Below are 18,772 nucleotides of genomic sequence, written 5' to 3'. Positions count from 1 at the left end.
ACTGGTTGCTGGTGCCTGGGAACACAAGTGTTCTCGGGCAGCCTCTCCATCCCAGAACCGTCTCCACTCACAGCCACAGTCTGTGCAGCTTTTATTTCAATGAGGAAGTAATCAAATCTATGTACAATCTAAAAACAGTAGAAAAGGTAAGTAAAAAGGCCCCGAAGTCCATCAGGGGTGGGGATGGAGTGTGGGCCAGGTGAGCGTTATACCTGGAGTGTGGAGAGAGGGACCTCTGTCCTGGCAGCAATGATGACAGAGCCAGGCAGAGGGAGGCTCACCGGGTACAGGGCAGGGAGGGCACTTCCTGGCCGGCTGAGCCTGCCCAACTGTCCCCAGTGGGCAGGCAGAGAACCCGAGACCACCCATGTGGCCAGCCTGGCTTGGACAGGCCTAGGGTGGGCCCAGAAGCCAAGACCTGGCTTGAATTCTGTTAGCAAGTCCAAACCTGCAGAGGAAGGGTTCTGTTTCAGGTGCCCCTTTGGCCATCCTGCCCCAACACCACCTGCTGTTTATACCTGCCCTCCCTGTCATCCATCCAGGGCTGCCGGCTCCTCACCCCCCAACCCCTGCTCCACCGGTGCAGCCAGCCCCTTTCGATGGCCCCAGCCACGGCACTGACCTTCACAGTACTGTCCACAGCCCCTGAGAAGAGCCGGCCCCGGGACACAGCCAAAGCAGTTACACTGCCCTGGTGACGCAGCAGGGTCTGTGTGCAGATCATATTGTCCATGCTCCAAACCTGGGGGCACAAGGGACGTGAGGACCTGCCCATGTCGGCCACCCGCCCTGAGCCTCCCACTGTTACCAGGCCAGCACGGACCCTGAGAGACCGGTCATAGGACGCGCTGAACACTTTGGTCTGGTCTGGCGTTGAGATGACCGCCAGGGCATACACAGTGCCGACGTGGCCTGTCAGGGTCCGTACCTGCTCCTTGGACTCGATGTCCCACACCTGAGGTGATGGCACAGGCAGGTCAGAGATACAGACCGGGGAAGAAGGGGGCCCAGAGTCAGAGCCTGCCCCTAGGTGTCTGCCCTTACATGGATGAGGTTCTCGTAGGTGCCACAGACAATGTGGTGATTCGTCACGGCGATAGAGTACACACTGCCACCAGACGTCTGCAGGACATGGATGCAGTCTAGGGTCCGGATGTCCCAGATCTATGGGCAATCGCAGGCCAGGCACCTCACCCAGGGCCTCCAGGACTCCGGACACGGTGGGCAGCCCACTCCCCACCCAGGGTATATGTGAGGATCTCCCTGCACTGGCAGGAAGGGGGCAGGGCAGATGGAGGCCTCAGGAACTGGCCTGGGCAGTGCTGAGAGCGTGGTGCAGGGGTACCTTGATTGTCTGGTAGGAGCCACTGTATAGATAGCTCTGGGCGGCCACCAGGGCCCGTACCCAGTGGTTGAGGCCTGTGAGCTCCTTCTTCAGCTTCAGCTCAGTGCCCACAATGTCCCAGACCTGTGGGGAGAGCTGGGAGTGTGGGCTGGGCGGCCAGGCATTCGGCACCCCGACACCCCACATGCATACACACTGCCCTGCCTGACCTTGATGGCCTTCAGGGAGCCGCTGAACAGCATGTTGTGCGAGGAGACCAGCGTGCATACAGGGTTGTCATGGGCCCGGATCGTATTCACCTTCTGCAGGTTCTGGATGTCCCACACCTGGTGGGAGGGAGCACAGGAAGCCTCAGGCACCGGCCCTGCTGCTCTGAGCCTGGGGCTCCCAGCTCCTGAGGCGGCCCAACCCCTCCTATAGCCCCCACTCACGATGATGGTACAGTCTGCCGAGCCGCTGTAGAGCTTGCACCTAGGGAAACAAGGCCAAGGTGTCAGGGTAGGAGAAACCACCATCCTCGCTAACATTGCCCTGCAGGCCAGCGTAGCAGTGGCCACCAGGAACCAGCAGCTTGGGCCAGTGCCAGGGCCACTGCTGCTTCCATGAGCCCAGCCTCAATATTCTAGTCTCAGGGAGGGGAACTCGGAAGTGGAGGCCCAAATCCGGTGCCTGCCTGGCAAGTGTCTGACTGCCAAGCGGGGAGCTGATTACCCCACTAGCACTGCTGCCAGTCAAGCTGCTGTTTCCTCTGCTCGAGCATCCATCTCTCTCTCTCTCCCTCTCTCTCTCTCTCTCTCTCTCTCACACACACACACACACACACACACACACACACACGCCCATGACACAAGATAGGAGGAAGGTCTAGAAAGGGTCCATCCCTTTCTAGATGGGCAAAAGGGTGGCTGGGCCATCTGCTCTGTAGTCCTGTCCCTGAGCTGTGCCCAGGCCAGTGATAGCTGAGCTCCTGCCTTCACTCTCTGATGTCCCACCTTTGTCCTCTGGCCACCTGAGGCGCTCCAGGGCCAGGGCTCTACTTTGGGAATGTACGATGTCAGGGATGGAGGGCCCACGTGCCACCATCCAGAGACCCAGCCCTGCTCAAGGTCGAGAGTGCCTCATAGGAGGGGCCAACACAGCCGTGGGACACATGTGGCCACACGAGCATGAACTCTGAGCCCACGGGGCAGCAGCTCACGGTCTCCGGTCCCCAGCTCCATGCGGGCCATGGTGAGTGGGTAAACATGTGCCTGTACTCACCCCTGGATGCAGAGCGCCAGTACAATGCCGTCATGGCCCTCTAGCGTCTTCTGGCACTTGTAGGTGGTACACGTGTCCCACACCTGTAGAGACCAGAGTTAGAGTGGGTCCCAGCCGGATCAGCCAGGTTCCAGGGTGGCGGGGTAGGAATGAGAACATAAGCCATCCTCGGAGAGAAAGCCCCGCCCATGGGAGGAAGCCCCGCCAGGCTGCAGATGCCCCCTAGGCAGGACCCCAGCCACCTTGATGGTCTTGTCGGAGGAGCCACTGAAGAGCAGGTCCCCCATGGAGTAGACACAGAGACACCAGACGGGGCCCTGGTGGCCCACGAACGTTCCTTTGCACTTGAAGATCTGCTGCGGGTCGTAGGCTGCAGAGACAGAACGAGCTGGTGAGGGACCGGGGGGGCCTCCGGGATGGTGGGGGCAGCAGCGGGCCCATACTCACATCCGAGGATGCCCATGTTCAGCCGTGCATTGATGTGCGACAGCTCATCCTGCAAGGCCAAGAGCGAAGGGCATGGCTGTGGCTCCACAGTCCCCTGCCCGCTGGCCTGAGCTCGGCGGGGGCAGGGCAGGTGTAGCCGCAGCCCTCCCCAGCACAGACACCTAATCCTGAGCAAGGCAAGCCTCCTGCTGGGGACCCCGCTGAGGGACGGTCCTGTGTCCCCCACCCCACCCCACCTCCCGGCGTCTGTCCCTTGCACGCTCACGTTCAACATGGATGCATCTCTCCGGAACTCCATGAGGTCCTCGCTGAGCTTGCTCTGGTTTTCATCCAGGACATCTGAGTGGCAGGGGAGAGGGTGTCAGGGACCAGGAGGAGGGGCTGCACCCCCACCCCCTCTGGGCCAGGCCCTCACCGAACTTGAGCTCCAGGCTCTTCTCCAACTGGTCAATCTTCTCTGAGAGCTTGCCCAGCATGGAGCGCAGGAAGGCGATCTCCTGGTCCTTCTGGGCCAGGGCCACGTGCATCTCGTGGAAGCGGTCATCTGTCTGCTGCAGGAACTCCTTCAGGCCCTCGAAGCGGCAGGTCTCCAGGTGCGTCTCATACGTGTCCTGGTTCCCGATGAACGTGCACCTGGAGGGACACGACAGCTGCCTGCCGCCCTACTCACCGGCCCACCGGTAGGACCCTTCCATCTGCCTCTCCAACCCCAAGAATCTCTGTCACATCCCACTTTTGTGCCCACTGCACCCCAGATGGGCCACCATCCTCTCCACACCTGCATGCCCGCCCACCCATCCTATTCCCACCAGCACCTAGCACCCAGCAGGCCACTTTGCAAGGGATACCCAACCCCTTTGCTCCTGCTCAAAGCTCTTCAAGGGCTCCTCCACACACCTCGTCAGCCTGCCTCTTTTCCCACCCCCAACCCCCTTTGGTCTCAGGTCTTGCTCTGCTCAAGTCCGCCCCTGCTGGCCCAGAAGTTCTTGCCCTGGTCTTTGCCCGGCTCAAGCCCACACATGCGTTAGTTCTCAGCTCACGCCTTCCCTGACCACCCCAGCTCCCCAACCACTCCGCCCCGTGTTCCCATGGGGCTCAGGTCTCTCCTTCGCGGCACCTGTACCTCAGTTTGTAATTACATAGTCGACGGTGTGGCTCCCGCTAAGGTCCATCTCCCCAGGGACCCTGGCTGTCTCCCCAGCGCCCAGCACACAGGCGGATCTCAACAAAGGTTTGCTGAAGGAGGGACTGTGAATGGCAGCCCAGGCCCCCCCGCCCATCCTCCTGCCCGCCCACCCCCACCCTGGGGCAGCCCCCACACACCCACCCCCGCCCACTCACCCGTACTTGGAGTGGGGACACTTGATGTGCTCGCACTCCTTGAGGTGGGCCTCCAGGTTCATCTTTAGGAGGGGCGGGCAGCTGGGGTTGTTGGGGCACCGCACGGGCCTGTAGTCACAGCTGCTCTCGTGGTCCCTGTGAAAGGTGACACATGGGACGGGCTGAGTCCCCAGAGGTGCTGCTTTTAGCACCCCTGGGAGGTGGAAAGCTGGGGGCCCCGGGGGGCACTTACTTCCGGGCGCTGAGCTTGATGGTAAAGGGGCACCCTCGGGGGTCCACCTCAAAGACGGTGGGCTTCCCCACCCGGCTGCCCGACAGCCGTGCCTGCAGTGGATGGAGAGCTCCCCGATCTGCTCGGCCACTGCGATGTTGTTCACCACCACCGTCAGCTTGGCGTTGTCCACAGGACACTTCTCTGGAGGGGAGGGCATGCTGACCCCACGGCCCACCAGCCACCCTCTCTCCTGGCACCTCTGCCCAGGGCACTGTGGCCAGGCTGCGTGAGCGGGAGACTGTTCCCTGGTTAGCTACCTGGAGCCTGCTTCCCCCAGCTGGGGGGATCGAGCCTCTGTCAGGGCTCGATCCACCCATCTACCTGCCCTCTGAGGTGCCCAGAACAGTAAGGGGTGCACGCCCAGGCCACCAAGAATAACCACTGGGGGAGTGGAGGCCTCTCTGCTGACCCGGAAGTCTGGGACAGGGCCAAGGGTGCTGGGGACAGAGTGGGAGGGGACCTAGCCCCGGGCCCGGCAGGGGTGCTGGCTGACTGCTCATGCCTGAGACCCAGGCAGCAGCCTTGATAGTAAGGGTGCAGAGCCCAGGAGATCCCCAGCTGTGGGTCTTACTGCTTTGCTCATCAACATCTTGAGCCTGGCCCAAGCGCGCCCAGGGGCCACCGCCACCCGCAGCAGAGACGCTGTGCACAGGACTAGGGAGAAGCTGCTGTGCAGCCAGGGGCACCGTCAGTGCTGGGCCTAGGCTGGGACCTCCCTGGAGGGTCCTCCCTCCCATCTGGGGAACAAGGTGGCCAGGCCTGGGTCTGGGAGGGCCCTACCTGACTTCAAGGCGCATCTTCGACAGAATGTGTGCTGTGGAGACAACGGGCAGACTTGGGGCATGGCCGCAGTCACCCCCACCTGGTGCTCAATGCAGAGGGCACCTGCTGGGCGGCCAGACCAGGCCTGTGACCAAGGTCCAGGCTCCACATGGACGGGGCTGGCAGCCCACCTGGCCCCACGGTGCACAGGTCAGGGAGGGGACGGGCAGCCTCACCCCACACGTGGTGATCACAGGGTCCTTGAACACACTGCAGCAGAGCTGGCAGCACAGCTTCACCGAGGGCTGCTCGGCAAATACCAGCGGCTCCTAGAACCAGGCAGGGCCGGTGAGGGTGGGGCCCAGGGGTGTTGACATGGGTGAGGGGCACCCAGCCCCTCCCCCTGCAGGCCTGGGCTGCCCTCTCAGGGTAGGGGCACCTCAGCTGGGGCATGTGCCAAGAGGAGCCCGCTGAGGCCCAGGGCCCAAGCAGGGAGGACCCCTGTAGCCATGCCTTCGGCCCACCAATGCCCGATTGGCTGAGAGGGCAACTAGAAAGGCCCCACACAGGTCCCACCTTTGCCTCCCGAAGCTGGTCCCTGGGCAGCCCCTGGGGTGGGAGTGAAAAGAACATGCCTAGGGGACCTGGCCAGGGCCAGAGAGGATGGGGACCCTGACCAGATCCGATCACCCTGTCACTGTGCCTGAGGGGAAGGTGCCCTCCCACTGCCACAGCACAGTGAGGGTCCCTTGGGCTCAGTCCTCTGAGCTGAGCCCACCCGATGGCCACCACACCTACCGGCTCCTCCTCCTCCTCGGGCAGCGAGAACGTGGAGCGCAGGGACATGCTGGACTCGGAATGCAGCGAGCGGACGGAGATGGCCGAGTCGGAGCGGCGCGGGGTGCTAATGGGGGGCTGTGGCACGGAGACGGCACCGGTCAGCCAGCGGGGAGGTCGGGGCCGAGCCCCTGTGCACACCAAGGGCAGTGGGCCCCCCCGGGGCTGCCCCGCTCTCCGGGTGCTCACTCAGCCTGCCGGGGCCATGGTGTGTGGCTGGCAGCCGGTGCAATGCCCAGGCCCCCTCCTGCCCAGCGGTCCCAGCCCTATTAGGCCGCCCACTCACGTCTGCCAACTTTCTTTGTGTAAATGGAGAGACTTCCTGCTATTCAATTCTACGAGGACACGCTAGGCCTGTTTCCTGCTTCCCGTGAGGGAATGTGGGCTGCAGAGGGGGCACCTCCACCAGCCAATCCTGGGGCAGCCGTGGCCCCCGGACTGCTGGAGGGAAGGGAATGGGAGGCTGGCTGGGAGAAGCTGTGGGACTCCGGGTGCCTGCTAGACTCAGCTGCCCGCCTGGCCTCCCTGGCCGGGGACACTGGGCCAGGCCAGTGGGGCTCCCAGGGAAGGTGACGATACCCCCACTGAACCCTGACCAGGCTTCTGCATGCAGGAGGGACAGCCACAGGTGCCTGCCTCTGCCTGAGCCACCGAAGATGAGGATTTGAGGGAGTCCTGGAACCCTCCGGGACAGATCCTTCAAGAGCCCTTACTCCCACACACCCCCTCCCGCTCCGAAGCCTCATTTGTGAGCCACAAACCTCCTGCCTCTATACCCAGACCATTGGCCCCTCCTGGTCCCGGCCGCTCTGGGGCCAAGCTGCCTCTGAGCCTCCGTGGGTGTGGGGGCTGTTGGAACGAACCCCTCCCCACCAGCCCAGAATGTGAGACCCGCCAAGGACAGAGTGGTGCCGGTCCAGGCAATGCCAGCTCTGCAGAGCCCAGCCAGTTCCTGGCTTCCCTAAGCGAGGGCAGCAGACACCCCTGTGACCCTCGTGTACCCACAGGAGGCACCTCCCTCATCAGCACCATGCCCACCTCTCTTCATAGCCTCCCAAGTGGCAAGTTTGCATGGAAACGCCACATGAGAAACAAGAGGGGAAAGTCAGAGGAAGTGAGTCAAACCGTCCCCATGGGCAGCAGTGGAAACCAGAGGGCAAGAAGGTCCAGATGGGAGCTGGGCCAAGCAAGCTGGGCCTGGCCTGGCTCTGCTCTCCTGCCCTCCTAAGCAAGGGGCGGATGCTGCCAGCCACCCAGGGCAGGCGGAGAGGCAGCCTGCGTGGCCCCAGCAGCCCACGATGAGGTGCCCAGGCGGTCATGGCCTCAGGGTCCTCACAGCACATTTCCACCCCCTTCAAGCCACCAAGCGCCAGGATCACAGAAACCACAGACACAGGGTATTCGCTTCCTTGGTGGCCCCAGTGGGAAGGCGGGCCTTCTTGATCCCAGCCATACTCCCGTGGGCAGGCCGGAGGTTGTGGAGACGGAGACAGGCAGAGCTGGAGGAAGTAGGACATGTCGTGTGACTTGTCTTTACGGAGGGCCCAGGGCAGTGCCTGGCACAAGAGTGTTTTGTCAAATCATTAAAAACACTGTTTTCTTCCTATTAAATAGGAAACAAAGGCCTGGCGGCCTAGCATGAGGAGAATTCTTAGGTCCTGGGAGGCTGGCAGCACAGGAGAACCAGGGGAGTCCGTCAGGTTGCCAAGGGAAAGCAGAAAGCAGGACACAGGACAGGTCAGTGGCGGGAGGGCCCAAATGTGCCGGTGTCTCCCCCACAGCCGTGGGGCAAGTCCTCGATTCCCCAGGCAGGCCCAGAGCCCAGCGATGAGTGCCAGCGGACAGAAAAGCAGGGCATATCCACTGTGACCCCAGCCACACAGCCCCTACTCTGCAGAACCTTTCTCACTGCAGGACCAGCAGCAGGGCCTCTCCGGCTCCCCTGCAGTCAGCACGGGCCTTGCAGGCCCCCTCTGCTGAGCCCCCAGCTTGGGCCTGTCCACCTTTCCCCATCTGCTGGGTCCCATCTTCCTCATCAGGAGCCCCTTCTTGGGCCTCCTGCCGCTACCTGGCAACTCACACTTCAACCTCTACTCGGCAGCACGGAACTTAAAAAATGGGAATTTGATCTTGCTGCCCTCCCGAATGAACCTTCAGCAGCTCCCACCTACTCAAGATGGAGCCAAACGCACTGTGCCCTCTGGCCCAGCCATCCCTGCTGGCCACCTCTCCCACGCAATCCTGCCTCGGTGCTTGGGCCTCAGGGTGTCCACACACACTAGCACTCTTTGTCTCACCAGCTCCTTGGGCTCAGGGCTCCTTGAGGCTGAGCCTCCTACCTTCAGCTCCTCCTGGGACCTGGTCCTGGGAGAGAGGGCATAACGGGAGGCTCCTGCAGGGTGGGGAGGGGTGAGTCTGGCCCAGACCTACCATACTGTCCTCCTCATCCCGAGGGGAGTAGGCAAGGGTGCTGGAAGAAGAGGGTGTCCTGCGGTGCTGTTTGTACGTGCTGCTCCCATCGGCTGCCAAGAAAAGAGGGCCGGATGCCGTGAGTGTGGGACTCGGAGGGAGGCCTGACCTTCCGGGGTGGGTGGTGGGCCAGGCAGGTGCAGAGACTGGGCTGGACATTGGGCTAGTCGTCTTCAGGAAGCCTTCTTGCCCCTGTCCACTCTCACTGCCGCCTTTGGATTTGAGGGCAACTCGGCTGGGGCTGGGCTCAGGGGCACCTGGGAACCCCGTCTCCAGCAGGTGCCTGAGCAGGGCACAGCATGAACTGGCCCCGTGCCCCCAGCAAGGGCCCCAGCTTGTTCTGTCATTAGCTCTCAGCCCTCTCCAGGACGAGGCAGGCAGGGCAGATGCAGGCGGGGGCTCAGGTACCCCTCCCAGTGCCTGAGCCATAGGGCTCCGCCTGCCCTGGACAGTCCCAGCGCCGAGCGCTGCCGCCCCCAGGCTGGCTGGGGGTGGTGGTTGGAGGAGTCTTCTCTCAGCCTCTACAACCAGCTCCCAGCACCCAATCTAACCGGGGAGCCACTCTGTGCCCAGCTGAGGCCTTAAGCCAACACGCGAGTGATTACACCTATGGTCACTCGGCAGGAGCTGGGACATCATCCTGTCTGACCTTCAAGGTAACCCTGCCAGGTGGGTTCTCTGATAACCTCAGGCCACAGAGGAGGAAACTGAGGCACAGAGAGGTCTGAGGCCCTTCAGCTGGCATGTGGACAGGCCAAGATGGCAGCCTGGTGGTCTAGGGCCATTTATCTCCCACCTCCTTCCCTGGCATGGTCACAACCCGAAATCGGCCACTGGCCTCGCTTCCCCCTGGGAAGGCTGCTGGAGGCCCACACCCTCCTCTTACAGGTCACCCTGGCTGCCCCAAGAAGGGGCTGGTCAGGGGTCCACGTGGGAGCCAGAGAGCCCCCATCACAGCCCTGCAGGAGGAAGCCAGAGGCCGGGAGTGGCGGCCACTAGCCTCAGGCCCCAGCCACACCCAGATGTCACAACCAGCCCAAAGACCTGGGTTTATGATCCAGACTTCAACTGGCTCCCCTGTGACTGGGCCTCAGTTTCCCCATCTGCAATGAGAGGGACCAGGTGAGGCAAGTGTTCATGCCCAGCTCTGACCCATCACTGCCATCAAGGGAGTCACTGGGCGGGACGAGGACACGAGAGGCCCCTGTCATTCACTGCCCGGGAGCTTTCACCTGCCCTGACAGGGCTGTGACATCTCTGAAGGTAGATGAAGAATTGAGATAGTTACTTGGCTGGTGAGATTAGGGGTGATGTTTATTTTCTTTTCCCTCAGGGGAAAAAAAAACTCTAAGACGAAAACAGGGCTCTTTCAGAGCCCCTGAGGGGGTCTCTTAGTGGCAAAGAGGAGCTGGTGTGAGCAGCTTGGTGAGTGGAGCAGCCCGGTGACCGTGGCACCAGGGGTATCCAGAGGAAACCGTGGAAAAGCAACTAAAACACCAATTAGCAGCTGGTGTGCTCCTATGAGGGGCCCAGTGCCAGAAAGGCAAAAGAACAAACCATCCCTGGAACCCTGGTCCTGACAGGAGGGGCCCCACACCCTTTGGGAAGGAGGGCATGCCCTCGTGTGCCAGTTCCTCACCACTTCCTTGAACACACAGCACTGGAGCCACAGCTGTGGGACCAGACTCGAGAAAGGACCCCGTGAGCACATCGTGTCCCTGACCTATCGCATAGTCCCCAGGTCCTTGGAGGCTGCTAGGAGCCTGGAGCAGGGCTCAGCGGGAGTCAGTGTGACAGGGACAGGTATGTGTGGGGTGTCGGGGAAGCTGAGGCAGCCCTCCCTGGAGAGGTGACGGGCAAGGCACCAGGAAGAAGGGACAGGGGGAGGGCCCAGCGGCAAAAGCAGAAACCCCGGGAGCAGGATGGCAGACTCCTGTCCAGCTGGGGGAGGGGGCCTAAGCCGAGCGGCCTGGTCTCCAAAGCTAGCTCCTGCTCCCTGCCCCACCGAGAAAGGCCCCACAGACCCTCGTGGTGTTAGAGGCGCCCAAATTATGCCCAGCTGGGCTGGCCTGGACTCACAGGCTCACCTTTTGTGATAGTGGTGACAGCTGAAAAGGCGGGCCCGAAGGTCGTTTCCATTCTGGTCTGGAGAGAGAACGGATGAGACTTGCCCTTGACTCCAGAAAGGACGTGGACACATGTGGCCATGCAATGGCATGCTGTCACCTAACGCACCCACGTGCACATACACACGGACACACCCCCCCACACGCACATCACAGCCTGCCCACAGGACCTCCAGAGACGGACCCCTCTGGAAGCTCTGCTGGGGGGCCCTGGGCCGTGGGGTGTGCACAAAGAGCAGACCCTTGCCCACGGGGTGCCCCTTACCCCAGTGGCGACGTCTGGGGTATGAACAGTGGTAGGCCCTCCAGAGAAGCGGTTGTAGCGGGCGCTCTTGCCTGAGCTCATGCTCTAGAGAGGCACCTAGGGTCCCCCGGCAGTGTCCCCTGTGGGTGGAGCACAAAGGGGGGCTTTAGAGATGGTGGCCAGGCCCCTGTCAGCTGGCCGGGCCTGCTCCACACAGAAGGCCTGCTCTGGCCAGTCCACCATGGGGCACACGTCTGCCTCTCTGCATCACCGGTACCAACAAGGGCAGGTCCATGCGGGCAAAGTCCCTTCCCCTCCCTCCTGTCCCAGGTGCGACAGGCTTGAGGAAGGGAGGAAGCTCTGGGTGTAGGCAGGCAGCTGGCACGCAGTTTTACCTTCCTTGAAGTCTTAACACTTCGGAAAAGCCCACCCAGCTCTGCCCGAGGTAGAGAGCACACCCACCCACCGTCCCACGCTCTGTCTGCTCTTCTGGGGCTGAGGGCCAAGTTTCCCTGGAGCCACGGCGGGGCACACAACGTGACCGAGTTACATGCCTATTTCCCGCCAGGGCAGGTCAGGACTGGGCCAGCCCAGTCTGCAGGATGGTGGAGACGGTGGCCACACCCCAGAGAACCTGTTGGGTGACGTACCTGGAGCCCAACTCCTCACCAGCCTCAACACACAGAGCAAGCACCTTCTAGGCAGGGGGAGGAGAGGCCAAGAAGGAGCCGACTCTTCATCTTGTGCAGGTCACCTACCCCAGGACCAGAGGACACCTCCGAGCCCCTCCACTGTGACTCAGGGCTCCGGGCTAACTGGCAGAAAGAAGCCACAGTGCGAATCATCCCAGGCCTCCAACCGCTCCACTCCCCAGAAGAGAGGGGCTGGGGTGGCCCAGGAGTGCCCACGGGAGAGGGAAGGGATTAGAGCCACTGAGGACAGCCCAGAGAGCTGCCCTACTACCAGACAGAGCCCACCCTCTGGTGGTCCTATGGGCAGGCGCCCTCCGTCGGTTTTCCCACTGTCAGCACCCACAGCTCTCTGCAGCCAAGAGCCCCGTCTGCCCCCACAGCGGAGTCAGACGTGTTCAGAGCCACAGGTCTGGCTTGAAGGTGAGGAGGGTGGCCAGGCTCATCTTGCTCCCAGTGGTGGGATGGGAAGCGGGGGGCCCACCCCGTGGCCTGGAGGTCCCTCAGGGCCGAGAAGGCTGCTGAGCCCCCCACACTGTGGGAGGGGGCGGGAAATGCTCTCTGCTCCCGCCCCAGGTGAGTACAGCCCGGGCGCAACTGCACAGTCTAGCTGGTTCTGGCACCTTCTCCATCAAGCAGTGTCTGCGCCCCCACACATACGACAGCCAGGCAGTGTGACTTGGGGTCCTCCCAGCGGTCCGCCAACCCAGCCTACAGTTCTGCAGGGAGGAGCTGGCTCCCACGCCCTGTGTCCCTGCTTTCTCTTTGTCCTTCTCTCTCTACCTGCCCTTTCAAATGCCACCAGCAATTCCACCCTCCAAGCGCTCATGACTCAGGACTCAACAGGTTGGCTCTCAGGCCCTGCCCCCACTAGGCACCACCCCCACCCTCATGCTCTGTCCACCCTGTGGATCCAGTTACATAGGGGGACCTGAGAGCTTGGCCAAAGCCTCCCGTCCTGTCCACCACTCCCCCTGCCGTGACTCGAAAGGCTTGGCTGTGTGCCCCAGACCAGTCTCTCTGGTGGCCTGTCTTCTCAGGGAAGAATGCGCAGTGCCAGGCCCTCGGGCAGAGGTGTGAATGTGGCACTTCTGGAAGCCTCACCTCCAGGGCGACTGCTGGTCTCCTCACTAACCAGGAAGTCTTGGGGACCTCCCTGCTTGCGGTAAAGAGGCCAGGCCAGGGGGAGGCCCAGACAGCCCGAAGCAGGAGCTCCAGGACTCCACCAGCAGTAGGAAAGGATCCACCCTCTTGGGAAACCCAAGGGTGGCTCCTGGCTCAGCACCACAGGGCATGGAAGGGGCGGGGTGGGGGGAGGTGGTCACAGGGAGGCAGCTGGCCGGCACTGACCTGCATCTTACAATCCATCTGCTACCTCCACTGCGAGCTCCCAGGGCCAAGAGGCCAGCTGCTGGCTCCAGCGAACAGTGCCCGTGGTCTGGGGTCAGGACCCCGGCAAGCACTCCCCACCGCCGGGACCACGGCCAGCCCACCAGCCTCTGTGGGTCCCGCGTGCCCCAAGTACCGCAGCGCCTGTTGCTACAGTCTGGGAGAGCAGGCCTTTGGCTGTCCCTCGCTCTGAAGTGAAGTAAACAGAAAGGCATGCAGTGCTCACAGGGTAACATGCAAATAGGCTGGAAAGTCCCAGACGGCCAATAGTGGACAGGCCTGCAGCCCCACAGCTCCCACACACAACCTTCTGGGGGACCTACAAGATTGCCCCGTGAGCCAAGCTGAGCCAGGGAAGGAGGGAGAACCATTTCCCAGTTCACCTGGAGTGGGCAGGACCCCGGGATGCAGTCCAGCACCCCACCATCTGTGTGCCCCACCCAGCCTGAACAGTGATTGCTTGCTAAGCATCTTGGAATCGAGCAAGATGCTCTCAGCCCCGCCCTCAGCCCGGTCCCCCAGGGGCTGCATTTTGCAATAACAGTCTTCCCCTGTATGGTATCCTCTGGCGCAGGAGGCCAGAACCCCAGCTACAGGGATGCTGGAGGCAGCTGTTCTGGAGGGGGGTGCCCTGAACCCCCATGGCAGGTAGGCCTCTTCCCCACCCCATAGTCAACTAGAACAAGAATCCTTGCCTGCCCGAGGGCCTGGCCTCTCCCAAACTGGGAAAAAGCCACAGGCTGGGTGGGCTAGGCAACCCGGCTGGGGGTGGGGAGAGCAAGAAGGGCTTTCAGCTCCCTCCGAACACCCTGCCACGTCCCCACCCTGCCTGTTCCCAGGGGCCTCAGGGGAGCCCAGGGATCTTTGTCTACCCATGTCCATGTCCAAAGGGCTCCAGGGGCCCTGGGGTGTGCTCACTGTCCAATAAGGAACCAGAGAGCCACCTCTGAGCAATGCTTCATCTCTTCAGGAACGCCCCCGTCACCTCGCTTCTCTGAGCAGCCTGTGAGGGAGGGCAGGCCAGCTTGTCGGGAACCCCTCCCCAACCCACCCCCTGGAGGCAGCCCAGAATCTACTGCTCACCCCTTTCCCTTGGGAAGCACTCAGAGGAGGTGTGGGTCAGGCGTGGCCTGGGTCCCCACCCACTTGGGCCCTGTGGCTGGCAGCCAGTGGAGTGGGCGGCCCAGGCGGGCCATGCTGGAGTCGGGACAGTGGGGTAGCCAGACGCAGGTCCCCACTAGGGCCAAGCCCCACCTCGAGGCAGGTCCTCCAGCAGCCCCAGGCAGCGGATGTGGTAGGGTCTCCTGAACAGCAGCTGAGCCAGCGAGGAGTAGGTGTGCCCTGGAAACAGGTTTGGCCTTGATTGCCCCTGGGAGGAGTATAGGTGGCTCGGGACACCTCAGCCCCACCTGCCACAGAGGCCGGCTAGCTGGACTTCTGCCAGAGTTCCAGGTGCAGCCCCTGGGTCAGCCCCTGCCCTGGGATTCCCCTGGCCCAAACCCAGGCCGGGCTGCCAAATCCTATAGAAACAGGCCTGGTTGCCACAGCAAACGCACAGACACACACTTCTCTGGTGTTCCTTTAGCACATCTTTTCCGTCTCAAACAGGTCGAGTGTGACACTCGGGATCCCCGCAGCACCCAGGAGGCCCTGACCTGAGGCCTGCCCAGCTTCCCTTCCCTCCCAGCACCCAGCCCAGGCCTCTGCGCTCACCTCGCCTCCTTTCTCTCTGCACACGCAGCCCCGACTCCACGGAGGCCGTGAGGCCTGTCCTGGCCGTGAGGCCTGACTAGACACCTGCGGTGGCCTCCCCACCCCGGGACTCTGCTCCCTTGCACCCCCATCCAGCCTCCTACCTGTCTTGTCCAGGTCCAGCCTCTCCAGAGTCCACGGGCCCGGGCCTCTGTGCTGGAGGGAGGGGGTTCCTTGTGCTCAACCGGCCCAGCTTTAACCCTACTTGGCAATGGAAATGCCTTCACTTCCCCGCCTGCCTCTCGGAGCCAGCCTCATCTCCCCGTCCTTTCTCGCCCACACCTGAGGGCTGTGTACAGGGCAGGGACCTAGACCAGCCTAGGGGACGGCCAGATCCAGACCAGGGAGAGCCTTCCGGGAAGAAGTGGCATTTGTCACCCATCTCACTGCAGGGGCCCCTTTTTCCTGCCCATCGCCTCCCTCCAGCTCAGCGCCCAGCCTGGCCTGGCTGCAGGGGCAGCTCTGGGAAGCGTGATCCTGGCTGTGTCAAATCCATAGGTCGAAACTTGTAGAAACAGGTCCTGGGCCTTTGCCCAAGAGCCAAGTGGCCAGCAGTGCCCGGGCCTGGTATACACCTCCAGGTCCCCTCAGCCACTTCCTCACCACTCCGTATAGCTTCCGTCTCCCTGGCTTCCTCTTTCTCGCTTCCCTGCAGAAGTTGGGGAGGTACACAAAGTCCCCAGGCCACAGCCAGTCTGAAGGTGCACTGGGAGCGTGGAGGGCAGAGACCTGGCCTGGCCCGCTCCACAGTTCACCCCACGCCCTTGCGGTCTGTGAACCACTCCTTCTGTACATCCCTCAGTCCTGGGTTCTTGCCAGGCTGCTCCTTCTACCTGGTGCCCTCCCACAAGGGTTCAAACCCGCCATAAGGCTTCCAGATAGCTCGCCTCCTCCTTCTTGGGGTGGCCAAGTGCCAGGTCTGCATAGTGACTTTAGCACAAGCCCCCAGGGCCCATTTCCTCCTTCATCTGTCCCCCCTGACACCATGCTCCTTCAGGGAGCAACCACATGTCTTCTGCCCAAGAGAACCCCGTATCTGTTGGAAGTCAAGGGGTTGGTGGGCCCCTCAGAGGGCCTGGTGGAGTCCTGGTGCCCACCCACCAGTGAGGCAAGGCCCATGGGTACACAGGTTTAGAGCAGGTCACATCCTGCTGACACCTACCAGGGCTGGGCGTGCGCTGGCACTTCACACACATGCTTTACACTGAACCCTTCATGTGTCCGTTAGGGAGGTGGAAGAGTACCGTGGTCAAGGCCACAGGCGCCAGACTCAGACAGACCTGGGTTCAAATCCCACTTCTGCCACTTAACAGCTGTGTGACTTTAGGCAAGCTGCTTGTCCACCTGGGCCTGAGATTTCTCACCCACAAAATGGAGTGGACATACCCACATCTGGAAGGAACCGTGAGAGATGACGCGTGAGTAAACAGTGAAAGAGCCGCAATAGCAGTTCTTCTTCGAGAGCTGAAAATGCAGGGTAAGAGGCTGTCCCAGGGACATCCAGCCAGAGAGAGATCATGCCGAGGCTGACCAAAGCCCTGTTCCTTCTGCTTTCTCCATTGCCACCAGCAAGCCAAGGAGTCCCACCATGTCCATAGGCCAGCTCCATGCCAAGTTATACCAGGGAACAGCCAAATCGCAGGGTCCAGGCTGCTTGGAACCTCCTGACCAGCTCAGGCCCTTTCACCACATCTTATTCCACTTCTAAACTGTTCATCCCTTTGTTCAACAAGCTGGCTAAGGGTCACACTGAATGCATGCCAGGCTCTATGCCAGCAAGTGGGGACAGGGTGACACCTAAACGTGAGTCTGACCCTAGAGAAGCTAGGAGCCTGGTGTAAGGGGCAGAGAGGGTTATGAGTACTACTAAACACCATACCACCTGTCAAAGGCACTTTTCCACAGGTTTCTGTACCACCTAAGTCAATACTGAAGACCCTGATCTTTTCCATTCGTTTCCAGAAAGATCATGACACACAGCCCCAGAGGGAGTGACTCCACAGGGAACCGGCAGGTTGGGCCCCTCCTTCCTCGCTGGTCACCTCCCTCAGACAGGCTGCCCATATTCCTGCTTCCCCTCAGAGGGAGGCTCTGGCTTCCTGAACACAGGGTAACTATAGGACGTAGAAACTTCGAGACACAGAGAAATGTGAATGCCCAGAGCAGCAAAAGTAGGGATTTACGACAGAGGTTGTGCCTGCCACAGGCCCTCAAGGAAGGGATGTGGGAAGGGAGAGGCCTAAAGAAAGAGAATGAGGAAGAGAAAAGCCACGTGCTTGGTGAAGGCAGCCCCCAAGAGAGGGAGCCTGGGTGTGCATTGGAGGGGTCTGAGGGGTGGGGAGAAGGGTAGGCAGACAGGCTGGGCAGCAAGGAGCTCTAAGCAAAGGAGGCAGCAAAGTAGACTGGAACCCCACCTCTTCCTGTCCACCCCACTCCGCCCCAGTGCAGGGACGTATCCAGTAGGACCCCAGATTCAGCCCCAGCTGAATACCCAGACCTGGCTCAAGACAACCAGGCCCAGTGAGGAGTAGGAAATGAGGCCCCCAACCCACTCTTCTCTACACACAGGCCAGCCTCCTCGCTCTCTCCTGCTTCCCCACTGACCCCCGTTTCTCCTCCGCACACAACCAGAGGCTCCTCACTAGACTTACATCTGATGCAGGCTCTCCTGTGGTTGAGTCCTCCAACGGCCTCCCTTGTAAGCACAATACAATCCCTGCCACCTCACACACTGGCCTGGCCTCATGGACTTCGCCTCTCACCACGTCCCCGATGGACGCCAAGCCCTTTACCCATCTTGCTCCCTCTGGCATGCTCTTCCAGCAACTTCCAGGACAGGCTGCTTGCTGTAGGTCTCCCCCACCCCAAGCCTTTCAGGAGCCTCCAGTACTCTTTCTCAGCGCCCTGTTTCTTTCATAAGCACCTACCACAATTCCTCATGATTCTGTCTGTGTATTGTCAGTCCCTTCCCCCTCTCTAGATCACCGGTTCTCAAGGGGGAAGGATTTTGTTCCCCTGGAGACGTTTGGCAATGTCTGGAGACATTTTTGGTTGTCATAACGGGAGTAGGGACGGTACTGGTATCTAATACCGTCCCTACATCCTACAAGACACAGCAGAGAATGATCGGCACGAACTGTCAACAGTGGTGAGGCTGAGAAAGCCCACGAGTACTGGGATCACGCTCTCCGCAGTCTCCCGGCGCCTACAACACCCCGGCGGCGCTCAATAAACGCAGGAGGGAGGAATGAATAAAGGAGAGAAAGGAAGGATGGAGCAAGCGACGGACCCGCTGACAGGCAAAGAGAGGAGGAACAGGAGCCGAGACCCCAGCCCATCTCAGCCCCGCCCCCCAGGCCTGACCCCTCGCGGGACTCCGAAGCGCCCGACCGCCGCCCCACCGCGCGGTCCCGAGGCACGAGCCACGACTACGGCGCGGACACTCACCCGCCCGCGGCCGCCCGGGAGCGGCAGCGCCAAGCTCCCGCTTCATCGTGCCCCCTCGGCCGCCGGCCGGGAAAGGGACCGGACGCGCGAGCCGGAAGTGCTCAGATGCAGCGCCCGCCGGGACTTGTAGTTCCCCGGCTCTCATGACCCTGGCGGCCGCCTCACGCTCAGCTCTTCAGAAACTACGACTTCCGGTGGCTCCGATGTCGCGGGGCGGGATTGGCGGCTTGAGAATCACTCTATGTTGCAGATCGAAATCTGATTGGTCGTGTGTATCCGTCGCTCACAGTTAGCCTCTACAAAAGGGAGGATCACCCTCTCCACACCCACATCCAATCCCCAAGAAATACCATCGCGCGATTGGTGAAAACAAAGTGTAGAGAGCGGAGC

The 18,772-nt window shown here is 61.6% G+C and overlaps 1 protein-coding gene across 1 annotated transcript; it reads right to left on the bottom strand.

Moving 5' to 3' along the window:
* Positions 1-74: 74 nt before the first annotated feature.
* TRAF7 (TNF receptor associated factor 7) lies at positions 75-18,512 on the bottom strand. Its single transcript, XM_033101429.1, is given in 25 exon segments — positions 75-448; positions 623-742; positions 824-955; positions 1,045-1,164; positions 1,346-1,468; positions 1,555-1,671; positions 1,777-1,816; positions 2,606-2,688; positions 2,848-2,975; positions 3,053-3,101; positions 3,318-3,391; positions 3,468-3,685; positions 4,394-4,528; positions 4,626-4,695; positions 4,698-4,808; positions 5,448-5,481; positions 5,666-5,758; positions 6,228-6,344; positions 8,697-8,788; positions 10,823-10,880; positions 11,127-11,245; positions 14,438-14,524; positions 15,040-15,091; positions 16,098-16,327; positions 18,383-18,512. Coding segments are annotated over 21 exon segments (2,010 nt in total). The 5' UTR covers positions 11,208-11,245; positions 14,438-14,524; positions 15,040-15,091; positions 16,098-16,327; positions 18,383-18,512; the 3' UTR covers positions 75-433.
* Positions 18,513-18,772: the final 260 nt, after the last annotated feature.

Source organism: Rhinolophus ferrumequinum, assembly GCF_004115265.2.
Source record: "Rhinolophus ferrumequinum isolate MPI-CBG mRhiFer1 chromosome 15 unlocalized genomic scaffold, mRhiFer1_v1.p scaffold_54_arrow_ctg1_1, whole genome shotgun sequence".
Taxonomy (NCBI): Eukaryota; Metazoa; Chordata; class Mammalia; order Chiroptera; family Rhinolophidae; genus Rhinolophus; species Rhinolophus ferrumequinum.
The sequence above is the reverse complement of the archived record's forward strand: the minus strand, read 5'-3'. Positions and strand labels throughout refer to the sequence as shown.